This window comes from Podarcis bocagei (assembly GCF_964188305.1).
Source record: "Podarcis bocagei genome assembly, chromosome: Z".
NCBI lineage: Eukaryota > Metazoa > Chordata > Lepidosauria > Squamata > Lacertidae > Podarcis > Podarcis bocagei.
In genome coordinates, this window is record NC_138140.1 from 15,399,190 (window position 1) to 15,425,565 (window position 26,376).

Consider the following 26,376-nt stretch of genomic DNA (forward strand, 5'->3'; position numbering starts at 1 on the left):
GCAGGAAGGACGGCTGATGTGAAAGGGAGAGAGAGAGAGAGAGAGGAGGAGGGCCCTCCTGCGGCACCCCTGACCAAACATCAAGTCACTCAAGAGTGCCGAGGCACACAGGTTGAAAACCTCTGGTCTACACGGACTGACAGGAAGTCTCCAGGTTTCCACCCCATCCCCTGGACGTGTCAGGGATTGTAACTTGACCCATCCGCATGCAACATAGGTGCACTGAGCTCTGGCCCTTGAGGAGTAGAATGATAAGAAGCTGCCCTATCTCCCAGTGTCAGGCCACTGTTCCAAATAGCCCAGTATCCTCTACATTGCCTGGCTGCAGCTCTCTGGGGTTCCAGGCAGAGTTTCTCTTCTAGTCCTACCTGGAGATGCTGGATACTGAACCTGGGGTCTTCCACATGCCAAGTGGATGTGCAAAAGTTCCCAGCATCAATTCCTAGCAGCTCCAATTAACAATTCTGGGTAGCAGATGTAGGAAGGATGTGAGACAGACACACAAGGCAGCAGAACAGGCAAGACGGACAGGAGCTACAGCAATGGTGGCAAACCTGTAGCCCTCCTAATGTTGCTAGACTTCCAACTCCTATCTGCCCCTGCTAGCACAACCAGTGCTGAGGGTGATGAAAGTTGGAGTCCAATTACAGCTATGAGGGTGAAGCATAGCTCAGAGATAGAGCGTGTGCTTTGCACGTGGAACAGGCAGAAGAAAACTCACGAGCCCCAGCAGTATAGTCGGGGAACAGGGAGAGCCTTCCAGAGGGTGCTGCATTTCACTTTAAAATGCTGGGGACCTTCCTGTTCCTTCTGCTAGGTGAGGCCCTGGCCTTTTGCCCCAAAGTTCTGCCCTGGCGCCACCATTCTCTTGCCTCCAAATCAGACTGGAAAAGGCACTAGACCAGGAATGATGGTTGTGGTGGTGAGAGTGTCAGACTAGGACTTTGGAGGCCAGGGCACAAATCCCTACTCAACTGTCAAGCTTAGAATGACCCTGAGCTAGTCACTGTCTCTCTGCCTAACCTATCTCCCAGTGTTGTGATGAGGATAGAATACAGCAGGAGAAGAACCATGTACAGCACCTTAAGAGCCTTGGAGGAGAGGGGGAATATGAATGTATTAACAGTGGTGATGATGATCATGACAGTGAGACTCCTGCCCCAGTCCCAGGAAGGATGGGCAGCCATCAGGGGCTAGCAGGCAATAAGCGTCGCATAACAAGTTAACCATCCCTGACCAAGATAACCAACTTCGTCCAGAGTTGTGGTTTGTGTAGGGTTTCAAGAAAGTGGGGATGAGCCAAGGGGGTTCCCCCACACAAACAGAGTTCAGCCGCTCTCCCTGCCTCTCTTTCCACAGCTAATGTGTGCGACGAGGAGCTGTTGATTTGCCAGAATGGGGGCACTTGTTATGACAACCAGCGCTGTCTCTGCCCACCCAACTTCAGGGGTGTCCTCTGTGAGCAATCCAAATGTGAGGGAGAAAACAAGGAATGTGACTCTGCCTCAAGCACGTACCTCAACCTCTCGGCCTTCCTCATCAGCGTGCTGGGCCTGCAGCTGCAACACTTTTTGGACCTTTGAAGCCCAGGAAACCAGGGGGCGGGGGGGGGGGAAATGCCTCATGGAAGGACAAGAGGGGAAGGGAAGGAGGGAAGGTGCTCACAAGTTAAGGGAGCAGGGGGTTGTCTCTCTCTCTCTCTCTCCCCACCACCAGCCTCTCTTTCCTCCATCCAACAGGGAAGTGGGGAGAGAAGCAGAAGGTATTCAAGGGACTGTACTCTCCCCCTTCTGCCCAAGTAGCTGAGGACCCCGGCTGGAGGCAGCTGCAACATTTCAGAGGCAGAACTGACTCTTATCATTGGGAAGAAACAAGGTGCCACAACTTTGGGGTGGTGGCAGTGGCACTGGCAAAAGACTTGCCTCGCTTCCTCTTTCTGTTCAAGGGTGACCTTGCGACCCCCATTCCACTTTGCACAGGAGGAACCTGCCAAACGAAAACGAAACCATGCCACAAACCTCTGGCGCTTAGTTGCTTGGCTATTTCTCCTCTGTCCCCTTTCCTTTCCTCCTCACTCTTATTGTTTTGGAAGTAGCCCTCCTAACAGAGACTGGCAGCTATAGAAAGTCCAGGCTGCGGGGCAGGGAACCTGCAAGATTATACCCACCTTGCATCATCAGCCTGCTCCAGCACAGGCCTAGAATTATATTGTTGCCTACAAATCAAGTTGCTGAATTTATTAAGTTTTTGTACTTTTTTCAGTTTTTATTCCGTTGGTTGTGAGTCTTCGATTCCTCCCTCCCCCTTTTCTCGCACTCAAGACCAGAACTGAACAAGGCCTCTGTATCGCGACAAAAAGTGTAATGTGTGTTATCCAGGCTTCACCGTATAGTTTACGGTTCTCAAATACTTTTTATTTTGGTAGAGAATTATTTTTGTTTGGATTATAAATGTTCTAAAGAGAGAGAGAAGAAGAAGAAGAAAAAGAAAAAGATGAACCACCACAGCCTCTAGAGACACATCTTACCATAAGTGTTATGGTGTAATAATCCTACTACAGTAAAGCAACCTAATAACTGCTGCACGGTCTCAGTTTTTTCCCACCTTCCCACACACTCTGTTAATTTACTGATAAGAGCCTTACCAAAAAAAGGAAAGAAGCAGAAGCAGATAAAAGTCTCGTTGCATTTTCATGACACCAAAGACTTACGCACTACTGCTGGCGGGCTGTTGCAAATGAACACACAGGTTTCTTTTCAAGACTCATATAGCAGAATGCATTTCTGCAATTTCCCCCTAATTATTTTTACGCTGGTAGCCCAAGGACTGCTAATACGCACGGCATCAAAAGCAAATCTGGTCCTACTTGTGTTCCTATAGTAAGGGAGGGGAAGATGAGCAACAAAACACTGGGAGGAGTGTTCTTGCTTAGAGTGGCCTCCAGTGCTGTAGGCTACACCCAAGGGCATTGTAGTCCGGCACCATATTGGCTACTTTCTATATGTATGGGATCAAGAACATCAGTTAACCCACCATTCTGGATTTTATTCTCCCTTTCCAACTGATTCAGCATTGCATCTCAGATCATGTCAGGAGACTTGACCCCTTAAAATTTTTGGAAGTGGTTTTTTTTGGGGAGGCAGACTATGCCTGTGAACCTCAAGGATAAAGCTCTGTTAGACCTCATGGCTTGTCTGGGGGGGGGCACCATTGACTTAGCTTGCAGCAGCAGCAGCACATGACAAGCAAAGTGGCTGCAATCTCCTCTCCAGGAGTCCATGGTTAAGCTTAGCCTTATGTGCAAAGTGGGTCAATGCTATGCTAGACCTATGCGCAATAACCTCTGGTTCACCTCAGACAGGGCTAGAAACTCTGGTTGAGGCCACAACCCCCTGAAAGCAGCCTTAAAAGGCAAGAAAGAAAAAGGTGCTTTTCCAAGTAGCTGCTGAGGCTTTGTCAAATCACGTTTTAAACATTAGGATGAAAATGCACTTTGGCGACTCCTTGCCCAAGGCCTTCAGAGCACAAGAGCCACAGCTCACAGGAAAGGAGAATTCATGCCATGGGCAGCTGGAAGGTACACCTGAACTTAGCAAACTGAAGTTTCGTATCACACACTTTCTTTCTCGCACACCAATGTTTGCATTAGCAGTTACAAAGGGGTATGGGAGAAGGAAGGTTCTGCAGAACATCTGCTTCAAGATCTGCAATGTTTATTTATTACCAGAATGTTGCCCAGGAGCTTCATGTGACTCAGCCGCCACACTCACCGGCCCTCACATGGCTTTCTCCAGCCTCTGCTGTCCTGGCAGAGACTTCAGGATCTTCTTAGCACTACATGCAAAGCAAGGAATACTGTTGACATGGCATTTGAGGGCTTGATAAAGGAGCCTCTTTTCTGAGCATCCTGAATCAAGGCATTACTATTTTAATTTTACTACAAAGGGATTAAACAAAAACAACCACCACCAATGAATTATTAGGACAGGAGACTAGCAAGGGTTGGTGGCGATTTATTTATTCTCTGCTGTGCTGCAGGAAAGTGGGAGTCGATGACTGGGTGGGTCTTGGACTTCCCTTGCTTTTGGAGTGCACCTCTCAAACAGCTATCAGCTGGGGGAAATGGGAGCCTTAACCTGAAAAGTGTTCTTCACCCTTCCTCTAAGGCTGGCTGAATTAATCTAAAACACTAAAGGTAAAGGGACCCCTGACCATTAGGTCCAGTCATGACCGACTCTGGGGTTGCGGCGCTCATCTCGCTTTATCGGCCGAGGGAGCCGGCGTACAGCTTCTGGGTCATGTGGCCAGCATGACTAAGCCGCTTCTGGTGAACCAGAGCACCGCACGGAAACGCTGTTTACCTTCCCGCCGGAGTGGTACCTATTTATCTACTTGCACTTTGATGTGCTTTCAAATTGCTAGGTTGGCAGGAGCTGGGACAGAGCAATGGGAGCTCACCCCGTTGCAGGGATTCGAACCGCCGACCTTCTGATTCTGCAAGTCCTAGGCTCTGTGGTTTAACCCACAGCGCCACCCGCATCCCTAATCTAAAACACTAGAGACCACTAATAATGGGTGTCAGGAGAAATGAGGACAAACTTCCTCTGGATTGCACCCACTGGTAAACAGTGGTTTGTGAACATGCAACAGAGGATCCCTCCAATATGGCCGTACTCGGGCTATAAGGATCCTTCCCTCCTCACTGCAGTTACAAAACAAGCAGCAGCAGCAGGGAAACGAGTGTTTAACAGGAATCCGTTCACAACTCTGAACTTTACAGGAGCAAACCATCATTGCCAGGCCTTCCAGTGGACAAACCTGGATTGGAGGCCCTCTAGTGGCAAAGTCGTTATGGTACAAGGCTGGGGAAAAGGACCACATGAAGACTTTGCGCCCAATATGGGAGTAACTGTGACCTCATGCAGGAAAGTGCCAGGATGGAAAGGGGAGTCCCCCATGCCAGCTGCTTTATCCCCCGACTGGGCTCACTCCCAGCCCAAGCGCCTCCCTGGGAGACAACTGGCAGGATAGGAGTCTGATGGGACAGGGGCAACCAGCATGGCAGAGGACGGCATCCCTTTCTCTGCTGCCCTGCACACAGCTGGCATTCTAGCACAGAGGAAGGAGTGGGGAGCTTTTGTGGCCCCCAGAACTCCATCTCTCACCGCCCCTCATCATTGGCCAGGCCGGTGGCGCTGCTGGGCATCGCACATCTGCAGGGCTGCAGGATCCCCGGCCCTTACAGCATCTCACAAACACCTCCCAGAAATGCCATGCTTGGCCTTGCATGGAAAACCACAGTGTTCAATGGTCAGGAATGATGGGAGTTGTAGTCCAGTCCATTAGCTCTGGAATACCATACTGCCAGTCTAAGATCAATTGGTGAAAGAGCTAAAGTAACGTAAGTTTTACCATCTATGAAACCCGAGTTTCAGGTTCCTCTGGGCGCGCCCACAAGCAGGGACAAAATTGAGATGGCACTGACCCCCCCCCAACAGGACCTTCTCAGTGGTAGCTCCCTCTTTGTGGTGGCCCCCTCCCTGGGGAGCTGCGCCTGTCTCCCTCATTGTTGCCTTTCAGGAGGAGTTTGAAAACCTGTTTGTTTACACAGGTGCCTTCGGTGGCAGAAGGACACGGGATACGGGATGAGAGAATGCCTTTTCCAAAGAGGTTTAGAACTGTAGCTCTTCTTAGAAGGCTCTCTAAACCATTGTTTTGTGTCTGATATGTTTGCCGCCCTGGGCTCTGGAGGGCTGGACCTAAATTCAATAAATGAATGAATACATGTGGCCCAACATTTTCCCCTACCCCAAAGATTCAAAAGATTGAATTGTCTACAACACCTCTGGCCAGCCTAGATCCCTCCTGAAGTTTTGAACTGCAATTCTCACCTGCCACAGCCAGAGCAGCAAATCTGTGCCCCCTTTTCAAGGGCAGGCGGAGAGCACCACATATAGACACAGCGTACTGGGCCTGTTGGCACCCTGCTCCTCCAAACAACCCTATGAAGTAGGCCTGATTTATGGCTTTGGGAGGCAATGGGGGGGCCTTGGGCCAAGCCCCACACACTGCCAGGGCACCCCCACTGGCCCTCCAAGTCCCGCCTTTCTCTACAAGGAGGGCTGACGTATATATCCAGAGAGAGACTTCATGCCTTCTTCCACTTACCATGAGCGTCTTCAGGTGTCCCAGGATGAAGAGGCTGTACTTGGCTCGGGTGAGGGTGACATTCAGACGCTGCAGACTCTTCAGGAACCTGGAGAGGCCAAAACAAGCCACAGGTGAAGCTGGCTCAGGATGGACAGTGCCCCCCCCGTGTCCTCCTAGAATACTAGATGACCACAGTGGGGTTCACTAAATCCCTGCATTTGTAAGTGCACTACTAAAAGGTTGCAGGCATTCCTACCAAGGTTTCCATGTCTATGTATAATTTCAGTGGGCCTCCTCTGAGTAGAGACAACCCCCTGCTGCCATGTTTCTGCTTTACATTTTTTATTGGAGGCCCTGATTTTGATCAATTTCGTTAGTGGTGAATATTTATTAGTGATACTCATTTATACATGGTTTTTTCCCTTGCTTTGCAATATTTTAGCTTCTCTCTGCCTCCCCCATCGGTTTTTTTATGAAATACCTTTTAAGATTATAATTTAAAACACTCAAAATGGTTGTTTATCGATAGCTTTAATTATCATTTAATTCAATTGTTCCTTGGGTGCCTCCTTTATTGGACATCATTTGAGAGCAAAGTGAGAAGCTTGGGGCATAAATCTTAGAAGTCAGTCCATGATCTGCTTTTGCAATTTCAGCTACACCCCCCCACCACCATGTGGCTTCCAAGCACACAGTGCCCTTCCACCCCTGCCCCCAGGTGGAAAGGAAGTGGGCTGGTGGTGGGAACCAGCTTTAGACCTTAGCCACACATCCCTGCAGCACAAACCATTGGCGGATTAATATTATTTGTTGTGATTCATGTGAAAACTCTCTCGTTAATATTTCAAAACTGTGCCTGAATATTTTATTCATTCCAAAGGTGACTTGCAAAACAGAAAGGCACCATTAGCGCAGCTGTGACCTTTTTCTCCTTCTCAAAAAAACAGGAAAAACCCAAACCTGTAAAGAAAACCAAAAGAAGTGCAGCCCTGTTTGCCTGATTTCACCCCATCAGCCGTCCGTGGGGCCAACAATTCTGCCGGGTCACATCTGAGAGCCCCAAACCCCTTGCCTGCCAGGGAGGACAGGGCTTTGGGGCTCCAGTTCTCCTCTCCCCCAGTGAGACACAGCGGAAGCTCCCTCAGAGAAGCCATTTTGCCAGCGTCAGGAATGGGAAGTTCATTGCAGTAAGAGAGCTGCAGTGACGAAGCTCACATGGCCCAGGCCTGCCCTCACCCCCTGCAAAGACTATTGTGGGACCACAAACCTCTCCTCTCCTGGATTCCCTTATGGGCATCGCAGGGGGCTGCAAGAATGCGGCCAGAGACCAAGAGGGGCTCTAACAGACAGCTGTGACTGGTGGACAATGGCCCACACACTTCACCACCCCAAGGATTGACCCGAGCCCTAGAATGGCCAGCAGAGGCACCCCAGTTGACACATCACAAAACAACAGGAGATGTAGACTGGAGAGGTTACCAGAGTCACTGAGTGGGCTGTTGCACCTCACTTGGCCCTTCTTTAAAATGGGAATATATCCTGTTGCATAAAGAAATGATTGGGGGTGGGGTATTTTTGTACTGAGCTATCAATCTGCATACACTTCACTATCATCATCCAATAAGAGAGTTCCCTGCCCCGGGGAGCCTACAATGTACATTTTAACAACAGGGAAACAACAGAGAGAGAGAAGTTTTTATTTTATGAAATAAGTAAGTGCATGCAAGTCCAGCAAGGGATGGCTGCCCAAGTGTTCTTCAGCAGCAGGGAGGGCCTCAAATGAAAGGCCTCACCAGTGACATCACTTTTGAAGGAAGATAGGGAGGGTTATGGCGCACTGCAAGTGTTCTTGGAGAGGGAGTTCCAGACACAAAGGGTCAGCAAGGAAGTATCAGGGGAGTTGTTCAAAGGAACAGGAGGCCTTCCGGCCACTGAGGGTGGCAGAGATGAAGGAGTGAAGGTCACTGGTCAAGTGTTCCAGAGAGCAGGGGAGATGGTGAGTGGAGGAGAGGCTTGTCTGCAGCTGCAAGGAGTGCGCAATCTCCACATGCAGAGGCAGTCCACCTCTGAAGACAAGGTGCCCAGCTTGTGGGTTTCCTAGAAGCATCTGGAGGCAGTGAGGTGTAGTGGCTGGAGTATTGGACTAGGAGCTGGGAGACCAGGCTTCAGATCCCTGCTCAGCCCTGAAAGTGGGTGGCCCTGGGCCAGTCACTGCCTCTCAGCCCAGCCTACCTCACAGGACGGTTGTGGGAATTAAATGAGGAGAGGGACAACCATGTATGGAACCTTGAGCTCCTTGGAGGAAAAGGAAAAGGTGGGATATAAACACAATGAATAAATAAACTGGAGCCTTGGCTTCATCCAGCAGGGAGATTATGGACAGACTACTGCACTTTTGTACACCACAGGGATGGGGGAACCCTGGTCCTCCAGGTGTTGCTGGACAGTATCCCCCCGCCCCCAACAGGCCATCCTGACTGGGGCTGTTGGGAGTCCAGCAGCATCGAGAGGGACACAGCAGGTTTCCCAGCTCTGATCTAAGAATTTCACTTTTTTAAAAAAAAGCTCAGCAGCAGCAGCAGCTTGGAATAAATATAGCTACTTTCCACTATACAAATCCAGAAAAGCATCAAAGAGACATAATTCAACAGTAACATTTCAGAAATGGTTAGAAAGAAAGATTATTATTGTTTACGTATCAAATCAGGTTGCCAGAAGGAGTCAGGATGGATGCCTATGATCATGTGCAGAATTTTCACTCACCTGAGTACTCACCTATAGTGTCTGAGCAAGTGTATTCCCTCCCCCTCTAAAACACGCACACAGACACACACCGGATATGATGTCCAGGTGTTGCCAGACTACAAGTCCCCCCATCCCTGACCACTGGCCCTCCTGGCTGGGGCTGCTGGACTCCAGCAACATCTGGAGAGCATAGCCGACCCACCACTGGACTTGGGGGTTCTGAAAAATCCAGGATAAAGTAGAACCTTTGTCCACATTCAGGTTCATTCGTCCACATTCATTCGTCCACTTCTTCTTCTGCAATGTCTGTTGACTTGAGGTGAGATAATCAATAACAAAAAGGTGACTACGCACATGTCAGTTTTCAAGGCACGGTTGTAGACGTAGTTAGAAGGGAAGAGGCAGATATCAGGGTGCATCCTGTACTGAGTGGTCAAGCGCAGGACTGGAAGCCTGTCAATGACTTTATTCTGGAGCTGCGCATCCAGCTGTCTGCACAGCCGCTCCATCAGAGACTGCCCGTAGCCGTATTCCTCAGCTGTCTGCCAATATGGGAAAGAAGCAAGAGAAAGGAGGAGGAATGAGACTTTCAGTGGGTAGGTCAGGTGCAGACAGCAACTAAAGAACAAGAGGTTGCCATGTGAAATTGCTCCCTGCTCAGGGTACAGTTAACAAAAACTACCCCAAGTAGCCACAAAATTAAGGGTTACAGAATACAATGGTCGGACTTAAGCTCTCAACACATGCCACCAGATACAGTACTTGACACCATTTGAAAATTAATTCTGAACCAAATAAAACAGATAAACCCTTTTTTATCTATACCCTACAAAATACTCAACAAATTAACATTGGGCAATATGATCCTGTAAAACAGTTGTGGGAATCTGATTTAGGCATTAAAATTGAAGAGGTGGATAGGCAAGGCAAAAAAAGAAAAGAAAAAAAAGGTGAATCACTCTCAACTCATATATGAGAGAATACATTTAAGCTATTACATATATGGCATCTGACCCCACTGAAATGCACCTGTATTAATAAATCACTCTCACCTTGGGATTGGCAAGGTTGTAATACAATTGGTACAATTTTCCACATGGGGTGGACAACGAGAATGCGCACAGCCTTTTTGGCAAAAGGTGTTCATATAAATAAGACACACCACAGGAGAAGTACAGTGCACACCAAGTTTAGGACTGTTAACCACTTTCAGGGAAAAACAGCTTAACCTTTACTACAGATAACTCATCACTTATTGTGGCAGCACGCCTATCGGTGACACAGAATTGGAAGAGACTGGAACATTTACATGTTTTTCGCTGGAAACAAGTGTATGGACAATTGCCTTACTGAAAAAAATTGACAAGCGAGTACAAGCACTGAGCAGCACAAGAGCAGCAGATGACTTTATTGACATTTGGAATCCTTTCATTGAGTTTTCAAATGATAACCTGCACAACCGGCATCCTCATACAGTACACGTGTTCTCATAACACAGAAGAGTGCACGTGCCCGCTCCACGTTATCCCCAGGAGGCAGGACACTCAGCGCACGCAGCTCCCAATGGGGAGAACGCTGGCCTGACAACTATTAAAACTTCGGGTTTCCTGCCCTCATTGCCGCCATATGCGGGGTGAAAAGAGAGTGTTACTTATGCGGCGTCCTTCCCTCCTGAGACATTTCTATGTCCGTGAGGAGATGCTCTTTTTAAATAATGATGACGAGTGTGTGTGTGTGTGTGTGTGTGTGTGTGTGTGTGTGTGTGTGTGTGTGTGTGTGAGAGAGAGAGAGAGAGAGAGAGAGAGAGAGAGAGAGAGAGAGAGAGAGAGAGAGAGAGAGAGAGAAAGAGAGAGAGAGAGAGAGAGAGAGAGAGTTAGACGGCGAAGGAGCTCCCTGTGTGTTCTGTGACGGAAGCGCCTCGTAAGACCCACCTCTAAGGAGCCTTGGGAGAGCGGAAGTCGCGTGACCCAGAAGACGAAAGGCCCGTGAAAGGAGTGGGGGGTGGGAAATGTCTGTGTTTTTGCGGTTGCTAGGCGACTTTGCGCTGAGGGGGCCCTTGCGGGCGAAGGCGGGCCAGGTGGGAGCCGTTTTATTTTATTATTTCGATTTCAGTTTTTATTATTTTGGCCGTTTTCATGCTGCTAAATCACGGCTGTCTGTATAAAAAAACCTCGATGCAACCGCAAATAGAAAATGAGTTAAAATTCATAAAAATCAGAATTCCGTTAAAATGCCTGTCGGGACAATCTTTTCCAAAGGCAGCTCCCGCATAAGGCTGCACTGCCGTTTACCTTCGGGGCCTCTCACAGCAGCCTGACAGGTGGCAATTCAACAGGTCGGGCACGGTTCATCGTCCCCAGCCATGCGGGTGGAAGCATCTCCTGCTAAGGTTGCTTTTAAAAACCACAAAGATGATACAGGTCAACTTCGTTTATTAATTTGGGTAGATTAATGTGTCCATTCCTTGACAAAAGCCTCTCCTAAGGGGTTTGCGTGATATTGCTAAGTTGTCATTGGTCTGGTCTCAACTCTTCCTGTGGCTCTTATGAGGGTTATTTCATTCCATTTCTTACACTTTAGATGTGTTGCAAGTTGCCTTGAGTAGTGCCGGACAAGTCTAATAAGTAATAATATTGTGAAGTTCTTTTAACATACAAAGTGCCTTTGAGGCACTAGGGTTATTTTCCTACACAACAGCCAAGTGAGGTAGGCCATCCACCTTTCTATGGATGAGTATGGATGAGGATGAGAGAGAGAGTTACCTCTTTTTCTTCCCTTTTCTCTTTGTTTCTTGCCTGGTTGTTAACACTGGTATCATTGTTCATCTTTTGCAATTAACTCTTTTCCAAAAATGACATCTGAAATTCAGCTTCTTATAAGTTTCTATAATGTAAGGGGGAAATTCAATCAGCACCTTTTGTTTTGCTTTTAGCTCCCTTACTATGTCGGTGGAAGGACGTTGTTTGGATGCACCTATTTTAAAGCACCTTCTGGCCTGCTACGACCACATAAAGGTGAATAAAACCCTTAATACTTCATAATATGTTGACTTAGGAGAAGCTTGTCTGCTGAAGCCTGGTTTCTGTTTTCTTAATTTTATTTGCACAGAGGAGGGTATCCAGATGGACCAAAGAAGATCAGCTTCTACTTTAGCTGGTCGTATTTGCTAACCATATTCTATATTCAGGTTGCACTCCTGTATGTAGTTACCTAGGAGTAAGTTTTCTGGAATTCAGTGGGACTGATTTCTGAGTAGATATTTTAATTATATCTGTTTATTCATTTATTATTGTGACTTTTGAGTTGACATGTTCATTTTAGTTGTTGTTATCATCAAGTCATCTTTGTCGTCACCAGGTAGTTATTTATTTATTTATTTTGTATGCCTTCCTTCAGGTAAATATTACAGGGCAGTTGACCACATAAAAATACAATTGAGAACAAAAAACATAACAAGGCCAAAAAAAACCTCAATAACCCCCCTTCTCCCTCACACACACACATTTAAAAGGCCATAGAATGTTAATCAGCCCAAGGCCTGGTTATAGAGAAATGTTTTCGCCTGGCACCTAAAGGTCAGTATTTTTTTAAAAAAATATTTTTTATTAAAGTTTGGAAAAAGGGATACAAAGAATATTATCTATTATATTTTTATCAAAACTAAAATGTTAGTCTAAATAAAAATGCAGACCAAAAAGAATAAGAAAAAAGAAAGGAGGAATAGAGAAGAGATAGAGGGGAGAAGGCAAGAGAAAGAGAGGAGATAAAGAAAAAGGAAGAGAGAAAGAAAGAGAGAGAGAGAGAGAGAGAGAGAGAGAGAGAATAAAGGAACTTTCCATTCTGTCTGCTATATATAAACATTATTCTGATAATCCACTCCAATATGTAATGAAGGTGCCAGGCATGCCTCCCTGGGGAGTGCATTCCACAAATGGGGATGCATCTGAGGCTGGTTAGGCAATGACCCATTTGCCCTAATGTCTTCTGGCTACTGGCTGTAAAGGTTGGAAGTGTTGGAGATTGGTGGTTACTGCCATTTGCCATTTTTTAAACTCAGGTAGGTAAGAGAGCATCTAGGTGCATTCTCCCTTCCTTGGACCAGCAAAGTGGGGTTTTTTATATTCCAGGGCCATCTCAGGCTCCAGGCAATTGAGGAAAATATTCTGCTGATTACTGAAAAGAGGCAGCGAGGGCATAACTGCACTTTCCTCATGTTTGTTATGTCAGAACCATAGCAAGTTCTGTGGATCAGCTGCATAGCATCTGCCTTGCATGCTAAAAGCCCCAGCATCTCCAGGTAAGGCTGAGAGAGACCCATTGCCTGAAACCCTGGTGAGCTGCTGCCTGCCAGGGTAGACAGTACTGAGCTAGATGGACCAAGGCCTGACTCAGTATAAGGCAGACACCTATGTTCCAGAATCATTAATACAAATGTAGGTTATTGCTGGATATTAATGAATCTGATGCTAGTGATGAACCACGTACTGCACAGTGCTTCTTCCACAGATGACACAAACATTCCTCCCCCCCCCCTGTTGTTTTCCTCAGAGATTCCCCAGAGGCCTGCCTTGTCCAGGATTTCCACAGCTGCTTCTGCCAAATCTGGAGAGGATGTTGTGCTCAGGTGGGGCCTCCTCCTAATCCCCATAGCGACATTTTGCCTTGGAACGTGGCAGGTAAATGCAAACGCTGAATCTGAGGCTTGCTCTGTGAAGTCTCTTGATTCAGGGCCAGTGTTCAGAGATGTCTTCAGTTACAGCTCATAGCCAGTGCAAGAACCTCTACTGTGAGTTGTTTCCAAAATTAGTCATTATCAAAGATTGATATTAACAGGCATTTCTATCATAGATACATTAATTTCATTGTGTTTGCCCAGTTTAACTTAATGGAATTCAGTCCAACTCATTTACTATTGGCTGATGACATGGAGTTTTTATTTGAATAGAACTAATAAGCATTTGGAGTGCCGAGCGTGCTCTGGTCCATGGGGTTACAAAGAGTCCTAAATGACCAGGGACGCGGACTTATAAAAAATATTGGGGGGGCCCGGGAAAGCTCATGAATAATAAATAAGCTCATGAATATGCAAATAAAGTGGCTCCGGCCCTAAATAGGGCAAGCCATGCCCCCCCAGCCAGCCGATTGGCTGGCTGGGAGGTGTGGCCAGTCGGGATTCCCCTGTTCTCGCGGGATTTCCGGCAGTGCCTTGGCAGTGGCGGTGGTGCTGCGAAGCAGCGAGGCAGGAGCCCCCGCCCCCGGGGATTCCCTAATCTCGCGGGGGACGGCCGGGGCTCTCCGATTAGGGCGCGCGGCTGGCTGGCGAAGGAGCAGGTGGGGAGGAGGCGGGGGGCGGCGGCGGCGCTCTGCTGGAAGGGCGCCTGAGATTATTGGGGGGGCTGAGCCCCCCCAAAAATTTTTTTGAGGGGGCTCGAGCCCCGTCAAGCCCCATGGAGTCGGCGCCTATGTAAACGACTAAATGACTAAACCACAACAACAACAAATAAGCATTTACAGAATTTGAGAGGCGGAACCCACATTTTCCTTCAAATGTGCATTTTGTTTTGCTTTAAAGGAGGAAACAGAAAAGCTTACGTTTTTCATAATGCAAATACATCTGTAGTAAATCAGCTATCCTGCCTTGGTGGGAGGGAAATTTTGTGCTGGGGAGGGCAAATGTACGTCTGGTGTTGCCCTCAAGGCCCCTAAGAGCCCTTATGCCCATATCAGATTCAACGGCGGAAATGGAAGTTGAAGTTGATCTCTGATCTGGAAGCCAAGGTGGCAGCAGAACCGATCCCACTCCCAGCAGAGTAAGTATGTGAACTGGCTTGGAATCAATTACCGTATTTTTCGCCATATAGGACGCACTTTTTCCCCTCCAAAAATGAAGGGGAAATGTGTGTGCGTCCTTTGGGGCGAATGCAGGCTCCTTGGCTTCAGCGATAGCAACACGAAGCCCCAAAGCCTGCGCTCCGGAGGCTTCGTGTTGCTTTCGCTAAAGCCAGGAGAGTCTCCTCTTTGAGGCTGGTGGTGGGGGAAAGCAGCGCTTCCCCCCACCGCCAGCCCCACAAGCTGGGGGGGCAGCGGGAAGGCGTGCAACGCCTTCGCGCTACTCTCCGACCTGGTTTGGAGGCTGGCGGTGGGGGAAAGCAGCGCTTCCCCCCACCGCCAGCCCCACAAGCTGGGGGGGGACAGTGGGAAGGCACACGATGCCTTAGCGCTGCTCCCCGACCCAGCTTTGTGGCTGGCGGTGGGGGGAAGCAGCGCTTCCCCCCCACCGCCAGCCCCAAAAGCTGGGGGGGCAGCGGGAAGGCGCGTGACGCCTTCGCGCTACTCTCCGACCTGGTTTGGAGGCTTGCGGTGGGGGAAACAGCGCTTCCCCCCCCACCAGCCCTACAAGCTCAGTCGAAAAACCCACAGGAGCCGCGCGCTCTTTAAAGGGTGCGCAGCTCCTGTGGGCTTTTGCGGGAGATGGGGGAATTCCACCTCCCGCAAAAGCACGCAGAAGCCATGCGCTCTTTAAAGGGTGTGAGGCTTCTGCTAGCTTTTCATTTTTTTTAATTTTTATTGATTTTAATTTGTTTTGCTACATCAGACATTAAAACAAACGAAAAAAGCATACATCACACATACACACAAAAAAGAAATACATAAAAAAAGAAAAATAATAACAAACAAAAGAAAAAACATCTCCTAACATAAGATATCAACAAATTAGGTTACATTTACTAAATAACACACAACACTAATTGACTTCCCTTCATCTTGATTTCAGAATATATTATATGATTTTTTATCTGCGGTTTCTTTTCCTTAAGAAACTCTTTACATCACAAGTGTTACGTCATACCTACTGTAATTTTTAGATTTTTTACCTCTGTTTCCCTGTATGTCATAAATTTATTCCATTCTTTGTTAAACTTTATGTGTTTTTGATTTCTTATTTTCTGTGTCATTTTTGCCAATTCTAAATAATCAAATAGTTTGGATTGCCACTCGTTTATAGTTGGGATTTTTTATGTCTTCCAATTCTGCGCTATTAGAGTTCTAGCAGCCACTGTCGCGTACTGAAAGAGTGTTTGATCTTCCTTTTTGATTTCCTCTCCAATTATCCCCAGCAAAAAGGCTTCGGGTTTTTTTATAAAAGTATATTTAAAGATTTTTTTTTAGTTCATTGTAAATAGATTCCCATAATTTTTTAATAGGCTTACACAACCACATGTGATAAAAATCACCCTCCTTGATCTTACACTTCCAACATAATTTATCACCAGTTTTATATATTTTTTCCAATTTTACGGGTGTTACGTACCACCTGTACATCATTTTATACATATTTTCCCTGAGTGTTGTGCATGCCGAGAATCTCATACCTTTGTTCCATAATGCCTTCCATTTGTCAAACTCCATATTATGTCCGAGGTCCATTGCCCATCTCACCATTACCTCCTTCACTTCTTCATCCTTGGTGTCCCATTCAAGTAACAGGCTGTACATTTTCGATAGGAGTTTTGTTTTATTTTCTAGTATTTCAATCTGGAATCTAGATTTTTTCTCACTTATCCCATTCTTTTTATCTTCAGTCCATATAGATTTAATTTGGTGAAATTGGATCCATCCTGTCAATTTGTTCTTTATTTCTTCATAAGGCCTAATCCTCCAACCAGTTTCTGTTTTTACTAGCAAGTCTTCATAGGTCCATCTTTCTCCTTCGATGTTTGTTTTTTTTATTGTCAGGATATCAATTGGCGATAGCCACCAAGGGGTCTTATGTTCCAATAATTTTTTGTTTCTTTCCCACACTTCCAGCAGTGGTCCTCTAAAAATGTGGTTAGAAAAACCTTTATGAACCTTTTCCTTGTTACGCCATAGGTAAGCGTGCCAACCAAATCTTATGTTGAATCCTTCTAGATCTAACAAGTCTTTATTTTTAATAACAATCCAATCTTTGACCCAACAAAGACACGAGGCTTCGTAATACAACTTTAAATTTGGAACTGCAAATCCTCCCCTATCTCTTTGATCTGTAAGTAATTTGAATCTAATTCTGGGCCTTTTCCCCTGCCAGATAAATTTAGAGAGTATTTTCTGCCAATCTTTGAATACTGAGGTTCCCCTGATTATTGGTATATTTTGGAATAGTTTCGGTAGTAACAGTTTCGGTAGTAAACTCATTTTAATCACTGCCATTCTGCCCGACCAAGAAAGTTTTATTCTATTCCAAGTATCTAAGTCCTTCCTTATTTCTTTCCATGTGGTTATGTAATCGTCTTCCATCAAATTTATATTCTTCATCGTTAACCAGATTCCAAGGTATTTTACTTTCTTAGTTACTTTAATGCCAGCTTGAGATTCAAGATGGTTTTTTACCTCCTCTTTCACATTTTTAGTCATCATTTTAGTTTTTGTTCTATTTAATTTAAAGCCAGATAATTTTCCAAATTCTTCTAACAAATCTAACACCTTACTAACACTCTCCTTTGGATCCTCCAAAGACAACATAAGATCGTCAGCATATGCTTTCAATTTGTATTCTTTCACTCCAATTTTTATTCCGCGTATCTCTGGGGTTTTCCTTATCTTATTTGTAATTGTCTCTAGCATCATGATAAACAGAAGAGGTGACAGAGGGCACCCCTGCCTTGTACCTTTCGAAATTTCAAAGGATTCTGTTAAATTATTATTAATAATTAATTTAGCACTTTGTTGTGAGTAAATTGCTTTTATTCCTTCAAGGAATGTGCCCTCTATCCCTGTCTTTTCCAAACATTTTATAAGAAAATGCCAGGATACATTGTCAAGGCTTCTGCTGGCTTTTCTATGGGGGGGGGGAATTCTCCCAGCTCATAGAAAAGCCCGCAGGAGCCAAGCACCCTTTAAAGAGCGCGCCACTCTTGGGGGCTTTTCCCCGAGGAGGGAGAAGGGACTGACTGGCCATTTCAGTCCCTTCTCCCTCCTGGTCGAAAAGCCCGCAGGAATCACGTGGGGCTCCTGTGGGCTTTTGCGGGAGGTGGGGGAATTCCGCCACCTCCCGCAAAAGCAGGGAGAAGGTCTTGGAGTAGCATACACTGCGTGCAGTCTGTCCGCTGCTCCCAGAGCTGCGGGGGGGGGGGAATCATATTTTTTTCCTTGATTTCCCCCTCCCCTGAAAACTAGGTGCACCCTATGGGCCGGTGCACCCTATAGGGCGAAAAATACGGTAAACGTGTGGAGGGTGTGTGCTGCTTTTCAAAGTGCCTGTGCCACTTTAAACAAAGTAGCCCTTTTTATATTCTGCAGAATTTACGTAGGTGAAGCTGTTCCTTGCTTTGGACTGCAGCTCAGCCTCTCTTTCAAACCTCCTGCTTTCTGTCCTTTGACAGCTTCTCAGAGCTAAAGGAGTTGGAATACAGACCTGTCAAGGTCCGAGGGTATTTCATTCATGACAAGGAGCTGTACATCCTTCCACGTTCGTTGGTTGATTCAGAGAAAGAAGCCAGGGATGCTGGCCAGCTGATGTCCAATCCTGAGAGTGGTGCCAATGTCATCACACCCTTTTACTGCATAGACCTTGGGTAAGTATATTAACTGACAGACAATTTGGGCCACTGCCCTGTACTCATTTACTGGCAAACAATCTCTGTTGAAATCTGGGGCACTTGGCTGAGCAGACATGCATAGGATCGTGACATTAGAGAGGATCATGGCCCTTCAGTAAATACAGTCTGTATATATTCAGATTCTGCCTCATAACCATGAGGACCTGAAATGTTCTGCACTGTTTTTATTTAAGTCATTCTCTGGATTCTGTAAAAGGAGTCATAGCTTGTTTCAGAATGTACTTAAACCTGTGATGATTCGTTTTTGTTTTTTAACTTTTCCAAAAGTATAAGTGAAATTACATGAATTTAATTATAGGAGATAGGCATATCTCCTATTATCAAATGTATGTAATTTCACTAATATGTCTGAATTTTGCCTAGCATAGGTTTCTTTCACGTTGATAACAATGTCTGAACCGTCATAACGTAAAATGTCAATTTTCCAGGCACCTGACCATGTTAGTCTGTTGCAGAAAACAACAAGAAAGAATTCTGTATCTTCAAGGCCAACAGATATCTTCTGCCCTAGAACCTACTCTAAGGTGCATGGGCTGGTTAGCTAAGTGAGTGGATCTACTCTGAGCACAGAGAGGAGAGAGAAAAACCATTGCTGTGGAGTCAAAAGCCAAGTTACATGAAAGAGAACTGTTAGTATGTTAACAGTACTATGTAGGGCACTCATAATAGAATCCAAACAGAGTCCAATCAAATTGTCACAATGCAATGTTGATGGCTGTGTTCTTAACTCTTCCCAGCTGGCTAGCAAAAATAAGTTTTATATAAATGGACTTGTGAGTAAGCCAAATTGAATAAATGATGCTTGCTTCTGAGTATAGAATTACAATGTTAGGTGCCTTACAGCAGAAGTGGACCCTCCAGATGTTGCTGAAGTACAACTGCCATTGGCTCCAGCCAACATACCCAACAGCCAGGGGTACCTGGAGTTGTAGTTCAGCCAAGATCTGGCATGCCAAACATTGTCCACTCCAGCTTTAGGGGGCTGGGATGCTTCCATGCTTACAGAGTTTATTGTCTTCTCTCTCTCCCTTTCCCCCTGACCCTGCAGGATCACAATCCTTGTCAACAGAGGGTTTGTCTCCAGAAAGAAACTTAAGCCAGAGACAAGGTTGCGAGGACAGGTAGATAGCAAGGGATGGAAACTACCACATTATATATCATAAGATATTGTGCTCTTTTTTTAAAGGACAGAAACTGCTATTTGACTCTTCCTTGTAGATCCAAGAGGAAATTGAGCTCACAGGGGTGGTGAGGCTGTCAGAAACCCGCAAGCCATTTGTTCCAAAGAACGACATTGAAAGGAATCGTTGGCATTACCGGGACCTGGATGCCATGGCAAGAGTGACAGGAGCTGAGCCCATCTTCCTTGATGCAGACTTCAGTGAGTTCCCCAAGGACCTGCCTGGCTGTGTAGTCTTGGCTTTTAATAGGACTGGACTGCAACAGGCTCCTGACTTTGGGCCCCATCTGCATTTAAAACAGTATCATACCACTTGACACGGTCATGGCTTCCCTCAAAAAATTCTGGGAACTGTGGTTTGTTAACAGTGCTGAGAGTTGTTAGCAGCCCCCTCCTCCCATTCCTCTCCCAGAGCTACAGCTACAGTGGTGCCTCGCAAGACGAAATTAATCCGTTCCGCGAGTCTCTTTGTCTAGCGGTTTTTTCGTCTTGCGAAGCAACCCTATTAGCAGATTAGCGGATTAGCGCTATTAGCGGTTTAGCGGCTATTAAAGGCTTAGCGGCTAAAAGGCTATTAGCGGCTTAGCGGCTTAGAAAGGGGGGGAGCGAAAAAATATCGGAACACTCGCAAGACGTTTTCGTCTTGCAAAGCAAGCCCATAGGGAAAATCGTCTAGCGGGTTTTCCTTTCGTCTAGCGGGTTTTCCGTCTTGCGAGGCATTCGTCTTGCGGGGCACCACTGTACTAGTGGTTTAATAGTCAATCCCTCTTCCCAGGGAACTCTGAATCATAGCTCTGTGAAGGTAAGTTGGGAGGGGTGATATATCGATACTTTGTTCCTTACCGATATGAACTCCAGACCACAATCAAGGTTTCATATTTTTTCACCCTGTAATATATTGAGAATGCACTGCTCAGCTGATCTTGCAGGCAGCAGGCAGAAAGCAGCACTTTACTGCAAGGTAAACCCAAGTTTACTGCAAAGTAAATGGCCATTTCCTGCCTGCCCAATCTGTTTCCCCCTATAAGATCCACTTGTGTGCCTCTTGCTAGGCAGAATAGAAACCCAGCACGGTATCAAGCTAAGCAGGGTATTGGAGTCTACTCTGCCTAACAAGAGGCATGGTATGTGCCTTAAAACCCTATGGATCTTATCAGGAGAAAAATAAAATTTGTTTGCTTATTGGACTCTTCATTCCTCAGCAGTGCCGTGGGAAGATTCCAATCAGCAAACAAAGTTTCTGACTTGGCTCCTTCTTGTATTCAGGCAAGGAGGCATGAATTTACTTTTGCAGCAAAGGGCTTTATGCATTTTTGAAACTAAGGTGCAGACATTGCTGATGACTAGGCTGCTGTCAGTTCAAATTTTAATTGCTGGTTTTAGATATATTGTCATGTATTTTAAGTATTGTTTTTAACCAGTTTGTTTTTATTATTCTTTATTCTATGACTGATGTTTTTAAATGTTGTAAGCCGCCTTGAATTCCAACTTGGCAGGATATAAATATATTACATAATAAATAAATAAATAAAATAATATGAGAGGCAATGGGGTGGAATCCATGTACATTATTCTGAGGTTTTTTTGGAGGATGAACACTATACAGATTTAGTAAGTAACATATATATTGACATCTCTTTTTTATTGGTTTGGTTCAATATTAAGAATATTTTTAACTAGGATGTTTTTTACAAATTTAAAATATGTAAGACATATATCTACACTAAATTATAGAGTAGTATTGAGTAGAGCTACACACATGCAGAGCTACATACACGGAAGAATGAATTTCAGTGGGGACAAATGTGAGGTTCTACACTTAGGCAGAAAAAACCAACTGCACAAATAAAAGATGGGGGACACCTGTCTTGCCACCACTACATGTGAAAAGGATCTAGGGGTCTTATTAGGCCACAGCCTCAACATGAGGCCACAACCTCAACTGTGTGATGCAGCAGCAAAAAAGCCAAAGCTATTCTAGGCTGCATCAACAGAAATATAGTGTCTTAGTTCCGCTCTATTCTGCCTTTGTCAGACCACACCTGGAGTACTGTGTTCAGTTCTGCGTGCCACAATTTAAGGATATTAACAAGCTGGAACAGGCGGAAAGGAGGGTAACCAAGATGATCAAGGATCTGGAAACCTAGCCTTATGAGGAACGGTTGAGGGAGCTGGGTATGTTTAGCCTGGAAGAGAAGACTGAGAGGAGATAGTGTAGCCACCTTCAAATATCTAATGGGGTGTCACATGGAAGATGGAAGCAGCATGTTTTCTCCTGCTCTGGAGGGGGCAGGATCTGAATGAATGTGGAGTTCCACTTAGTTTAATGCCACTTATGTCAGAGCGCGGGTGGCGCTGTGGTCTAAACCACAGAGCCTAGGGCTTGCCAATCAGGTTTAAATCCCTGCGACGGGGTGAGCTCCTGTTGCTCGGTCCCTGCTCCTGCCCACCTAGCAGTTCGAAAGCATGTCAAAGTGCAAGTAGATAAATAGGTACTGCTCTGGCGGGAAGGTAAACGGCGTTTCCGTGCACTGCTCTGGTTTGCCAGAAGCGGCTTAGTCATGCTGGCCACATGACCCGGAAGGTGTATGCCAGCTCCCTTGGCCAATAAAGCGAGATGAGCGCTGCAACCCCAGAGTCGGTCATGACTGGACCTAATGGTCAGGGGTCCCTTTACCTTTATGTCAGAGCCAGGTGTGGATTGGGTAGAGCAGCCATTTGGTTGGTTTGCTATGCTATACAAAGGGTGAAGTCGGACAGGGAGTTACACAGAAAATCTGAGCATGGGAGAGCTGTATCATTGGCAAGGAGAGTGAGATGGGAGTGGGAGTTGAGAGCAGACTACATAGGTTTTCACTTATTACATAAAAGTAAGCTGCCCCTAGTGTTTGAATTTCTTTTCTAAAGGCTCATATTGCATCTGGTTCTGACTCACTGCTGTCTCTCTCTTGCAACCACAGAAAGCACAGTTCCAGGGGGGCCCATTGGAGGCCAGACAAGGGTGACGTTACGCAACGAGCACATGCAATACATCATTACCTGGTAAGTGACAAAACATTTGGGGTTTTATCTAGAGCTGGGCGATATTGGAAAAACATGATGCAGGAAAAGCTGTGAAAGCCAGCTAATGCTTCTTTATAGCTCCATCCTTATTTCAGACATGGTGATATGTCTGTATATTGTGATGTTTAGCTGGTGACAATATTAAATACAATATTAAATAAAATAAAGCAGGATATAGAAAAAGCAAGATTTTTTTTTAGCAAAACCCCCTAAAGATAAAACATTGTCAAAATATAAAATTATTGCAAATACAGCTTTCAGCATTGCTAAATAATGAGATTGAAAACAACATCAAGTGGATGAAACAAAGATTCTTTGAAGCAGGGAATAGACCAGGACGACTACTCGCATGGCAAATAAAGAAAAAACGAAAAGAAAGTCAGATAAATAAAGTAGAGTACGAAGGAAAGGTTTATGAAACGGAAGATGAAATCAATAAATGTTCTGTAAAATACTTCACAAAACTATATAAAAGAGGGTCAGAAACAGAACAAGAAATTGCAGATTACTTCTCAAAGAGGAAAATACCTAAAATAAGCAACGAGAAAGTGGAACAGTTAAATGCCCCTGTTACGGTAATGGAATTACACCAAGCAATTTCTAGTTTGAAAATTGGTAAAGCTCCTGGCTGAGATGGACTAACATCGTTCCACTATAAAAAATGTGAAGATAACATAGTCCTGCCTTTAAAAAATCTAAAGTTATCAATAGGAGGAAGAGTTTCCATAATAAAAATGAATGTCCTTCCCAAAATGCTCCTTCTCTTTCAAACAATTCCCATAATATCTGGAGAAACATGTTTCGAGGAGTGGAGGAAAGATATGACAAAATTCATATGGCAAAATAAGAAAGCTCGCATAAAATTTAAGCTCCTGACAAAAAAGAGAGGGGAGGTCTGGCATTGCCAAATTTAAAATTATACTATGAAGCAGAATGCCTTGTATGCCTGAAAGAATGGATCACTTTGGAAAAAGCAGATTTATTAAGACCTGGAGGGCTTTAACACGCCTACCTCGCATATGATAAGATCAAAGTCCATAAAGGCTTCAATAGTCACCTAATTAGGAACGCATTATTTAAAGTCTGGAGTAAGTACAAAACGAGACTGGAGCCAATGACACCATGGTGGCTCTCACCTCTAGAAGCCCATGCCATGAAAAAACTAAACATGAATAGGGAATGGGCAACTTACAGAGATTTGATAATGGAAGATCAAGGTAAACTTAGAATAAGACCGTATGAGGAAATAAGGCATTATGTCTCCAACAGAGGGCAATATATACAACTTGGAAGTGTCTTTAACTCGGACTCGAAGAGAGGCTTTGCTAAACAGAATTCATTAATGCATGAAACATTATTAAAAAACAAAAAAAATTCTATCTAAAATGTATAACCTTTTGCTAGATTTGGACATGATTGACGAGGAAGTGAAAGAGACAATGATTAAATGGGCGCGAGACTTTGGCCACACAATATATTTAGAGCAATGGAAGAAACTTTGGCAGGAAGATATAAGGTTTACCGCCTATAGTACAATAAAAGAAAATTTCATCAAAATGTTCTACAGGTGATATTTAACACCAGTCAAATTAGCAAAAATCTATAAACTGAAATCTAACCTCTGTTGGAAATGCAACAAGGAAGCTGGTACAACAATGCGTATGTGGTGGAGTTGCACCCCAGTTAAGTACTTCTGGGGGGAAATACATGAGTTGGAAAAAATGCATAAAATCCCAGAGGCTTACCTACTGGGCCTTTTAGGAAAATACCGAAATCGAAAAAAAGAATTTTCTTATACACGACCACTGTAGCCAGGATAGTAATAGCATCTAAATGGAAAGCTAAAAAACTACCTACAAGGAGGAATGGATTCTCAAATTAAATGAATATTTAAAATTGGCTAAATTAACAGCATCCATACGTCAGCAGTCAAATAAAAAACTAAAAAATGAATGGCAATGCTTTGATGGTTATATGACCAAATATTGCTCTAAAAAAGACATGCTAATAGATTAAGAATGTAAATGCATTAAAACAATAAATTATCAATGACATATGTACAGTGGTACCTCAGGTTACAGACACTTCAGGTTATGGGTTTTCAGGTTACGAACGTGCCAAAACCTGGAAGTACTGGAACAGGTTACTTCCAGGTTTCAGCACTCGTGCATGCACAGAGACACCCAATCACAACCCGCATGTGCACAGATGCGGCGCTGCGGGTTGCAAACGTGCTTCCCACACGGATCACGTTCGCAACCCAAGCGTCCACTGTATGTATATAGAGAAAATAAAAACAATCAGAATGCAATAAGGATAAAATTGATACTAGAGAAGATGAGTAGTGGTGGAGGGAAGTTAAACAGGGTGGTGGGTTTATTTTATTTTATTTTGGATAGTGTATAATGATTTAATGTTTCTTTTCTGTTATGTATTATTATTATTTTTTAATTAAATTGTATGACAGAACATCTAAATAACAAAAAACAAAAATCCTGATTCTCATCAAGGCCACCATCAAAATAAGTAAAGTGCACAGATGTGTATTTTGCAGTTTCCATGATTCTGGTTCTCTCTTGAATTTTTGGGAAATGATTGGTTATTTAAATGGCCAAATCAATGTGCCAAATGAAAGCAATGATGCATTGCAGGGGTTACACTACTCTTGGGTAGGGTTACCATGTCTGGGAGTTCCCAGACATGTTCTTTTAGTGGACAAAAGGCCCATTCAGGGGTACTTATAAATTTTAAAGGAAATGTCTGAGTTGGGGGGACAGTTTTTATTTTGCCTGACTCAGGCTGCTCTGCACACCCTGACCGCTGCCAGCCTGAGCCCGGAGAGGCGTACATGCATGCATTCCCTGGCTGCCGCCAGCCCAAACTGTGTGGCCATGGCCCCGCACACCCCTTTCCCCAGCTCGCTGTCCTCTTTGTACTCATTATGTGGCAACCCTTTGCATACATTTCTGACCCTAAAATTGTGTGCCCTTTGCAGGTTAACCTTGTCTTAACACTAGCTTTCTCCCTTCTTTGCAGGTATGGTTTGTGTGCAGCTACCTCCTACATGTGGTACAAGAAATTCATTCAGAAGGTTCACCTCTAAGACCTACAACTCCTTGGTGCAAGCTTGGCTTCAAAATGCTCACAGTAACTGCAGCCAGTCTGAGGTCACTATACAGAGGAACAGTCCTTCTGACTTGATTGCAGCACTTCAGTGACCAGAGCAAGCAGACCCAAGCAAGGAAGACTCTTGTGTTCTGCTGAAAGTCGGCTGCAATATATTAGAGCTGCAGTCTTGAATTCAGTAGGACTCACTTCTGGGTAGGCATGGTTAAGGGAGGAATTAGGATGATGGGGGCCTTAACAGGGAGGGTGAAAGCCTTTCAAATTGTAGTGCTTATCTTGGGTTGCTTAATGCTATGTAATCAGAAATGACATGAAGGAAATAAGGATTCAAGAGTATTAGTGTTTGTGCAAATAATCAGCATGTTGCTGATACAATATGATGCAAAGTTCCATGTAATGAAGTAGTAAATAAATCATGTCGCATATACAGCTTTGTTTCTTCTTGGCAACAATAATGACATCAAGTCCCTATCAAAACGAAGTATTGTAAACTTCTGAAGTTCATAGTTGCAG

General features: G+C 45.0%; 3 protein-coding genes across 21 annotated transcripts in view; 2 read left to right on the forward strand and 1 right to left on the reverse strand.

Moving 5' to 3' along the window:
- The window catches only part of NTNG2 (netrin G2), a 126,517-nt gene extending 123,936 nt beyond the window's left edge, over positions 1-2,581 (forward strand). For all 11 annotated transcript variants that reach the window (XM_081179209.1, XM_081179212.1, XM_081179214.1 and 8 more), the window contains one exon: positions 1,360-2,581. In XM_081179209.1, coding sequence (XP_081035335.1) covers positions 1,360-1,583 — 224 coding nt within the window. In that variant the 3' untranslated portion in view covers positions 1,584-2,581. The remainder of the gene's footprint in view (positions 1-1,359) is intronic.
- Positions 2,582-3,724: 1,143 nt separating this feature from the next.
- LOC308578627 (putative helicase senataxin) lies at positions 3,725-10,579 on the reverse strand. 9 transcript variants are annotated; one of them, XM_081179105.1, is made up of 4 exons: positions 10,347-10,562; positions 9,250-9,437; positions 6,169-6,256; positions 3,725-3,834 (listed from the first exon to the last, which is right to left on the reverse strand). In XM_081179105.1, exons 1-4 carry the CDS (start codon positions 10,365-10,367, stop codon positions 3,829-3,831), a joined length of 303 nt encoding a protein of 100 aa, XP_081035231.1. In that variant the 5' UTR covers positions 10,368-10,562; the 3' UTR covers positions 3,725-3,828. The 9 variants fall into 9 exon arrangements, 3 of the variants coding, with proteins under 3 accessions (XP_081035231.1, XP_081035232.1, XP_081035230.1); XR_014004044.1 differs by having other exon boundaries at positions 3,731-3,937; positions 10,370-10,561; XR_014004045.1 differs by having other exon boundaries at positions 3,731-3,937; positions 10,246-10,561.
- Positions 10,580-10,816: 237 nt separating this feature from the next.
- SURF1 (SURF1 cytochrome c oxidase assembly factor) lies at positions 10,817-26,290 on the forward strand. The gene is made up of 9 exons (XM_081179261.1): positions 10,817-10,972; positions 11,828-11,909; positions 13,444-13,571; positions 14,623-14,705; positions 18,258-18,449; positions 19,543-19,615; positions 19,713-19,875; positions 22,635-22,716; positions 25,774-26,290. Exons 1-9 carry the CDS (start codon positions 10,904-10,906, stop codon positions 25,838-25,840), a joined length of 939 nt encoding a protein of 312 aa, XP_081035387.1. The 5' UTR covers positions 10,817-10,903; the 3' UTR covers positions 25,841-26,290.
- The last annotated feature ends 86 nt before the right edge of the window (positions 26,291-26,376 follow it).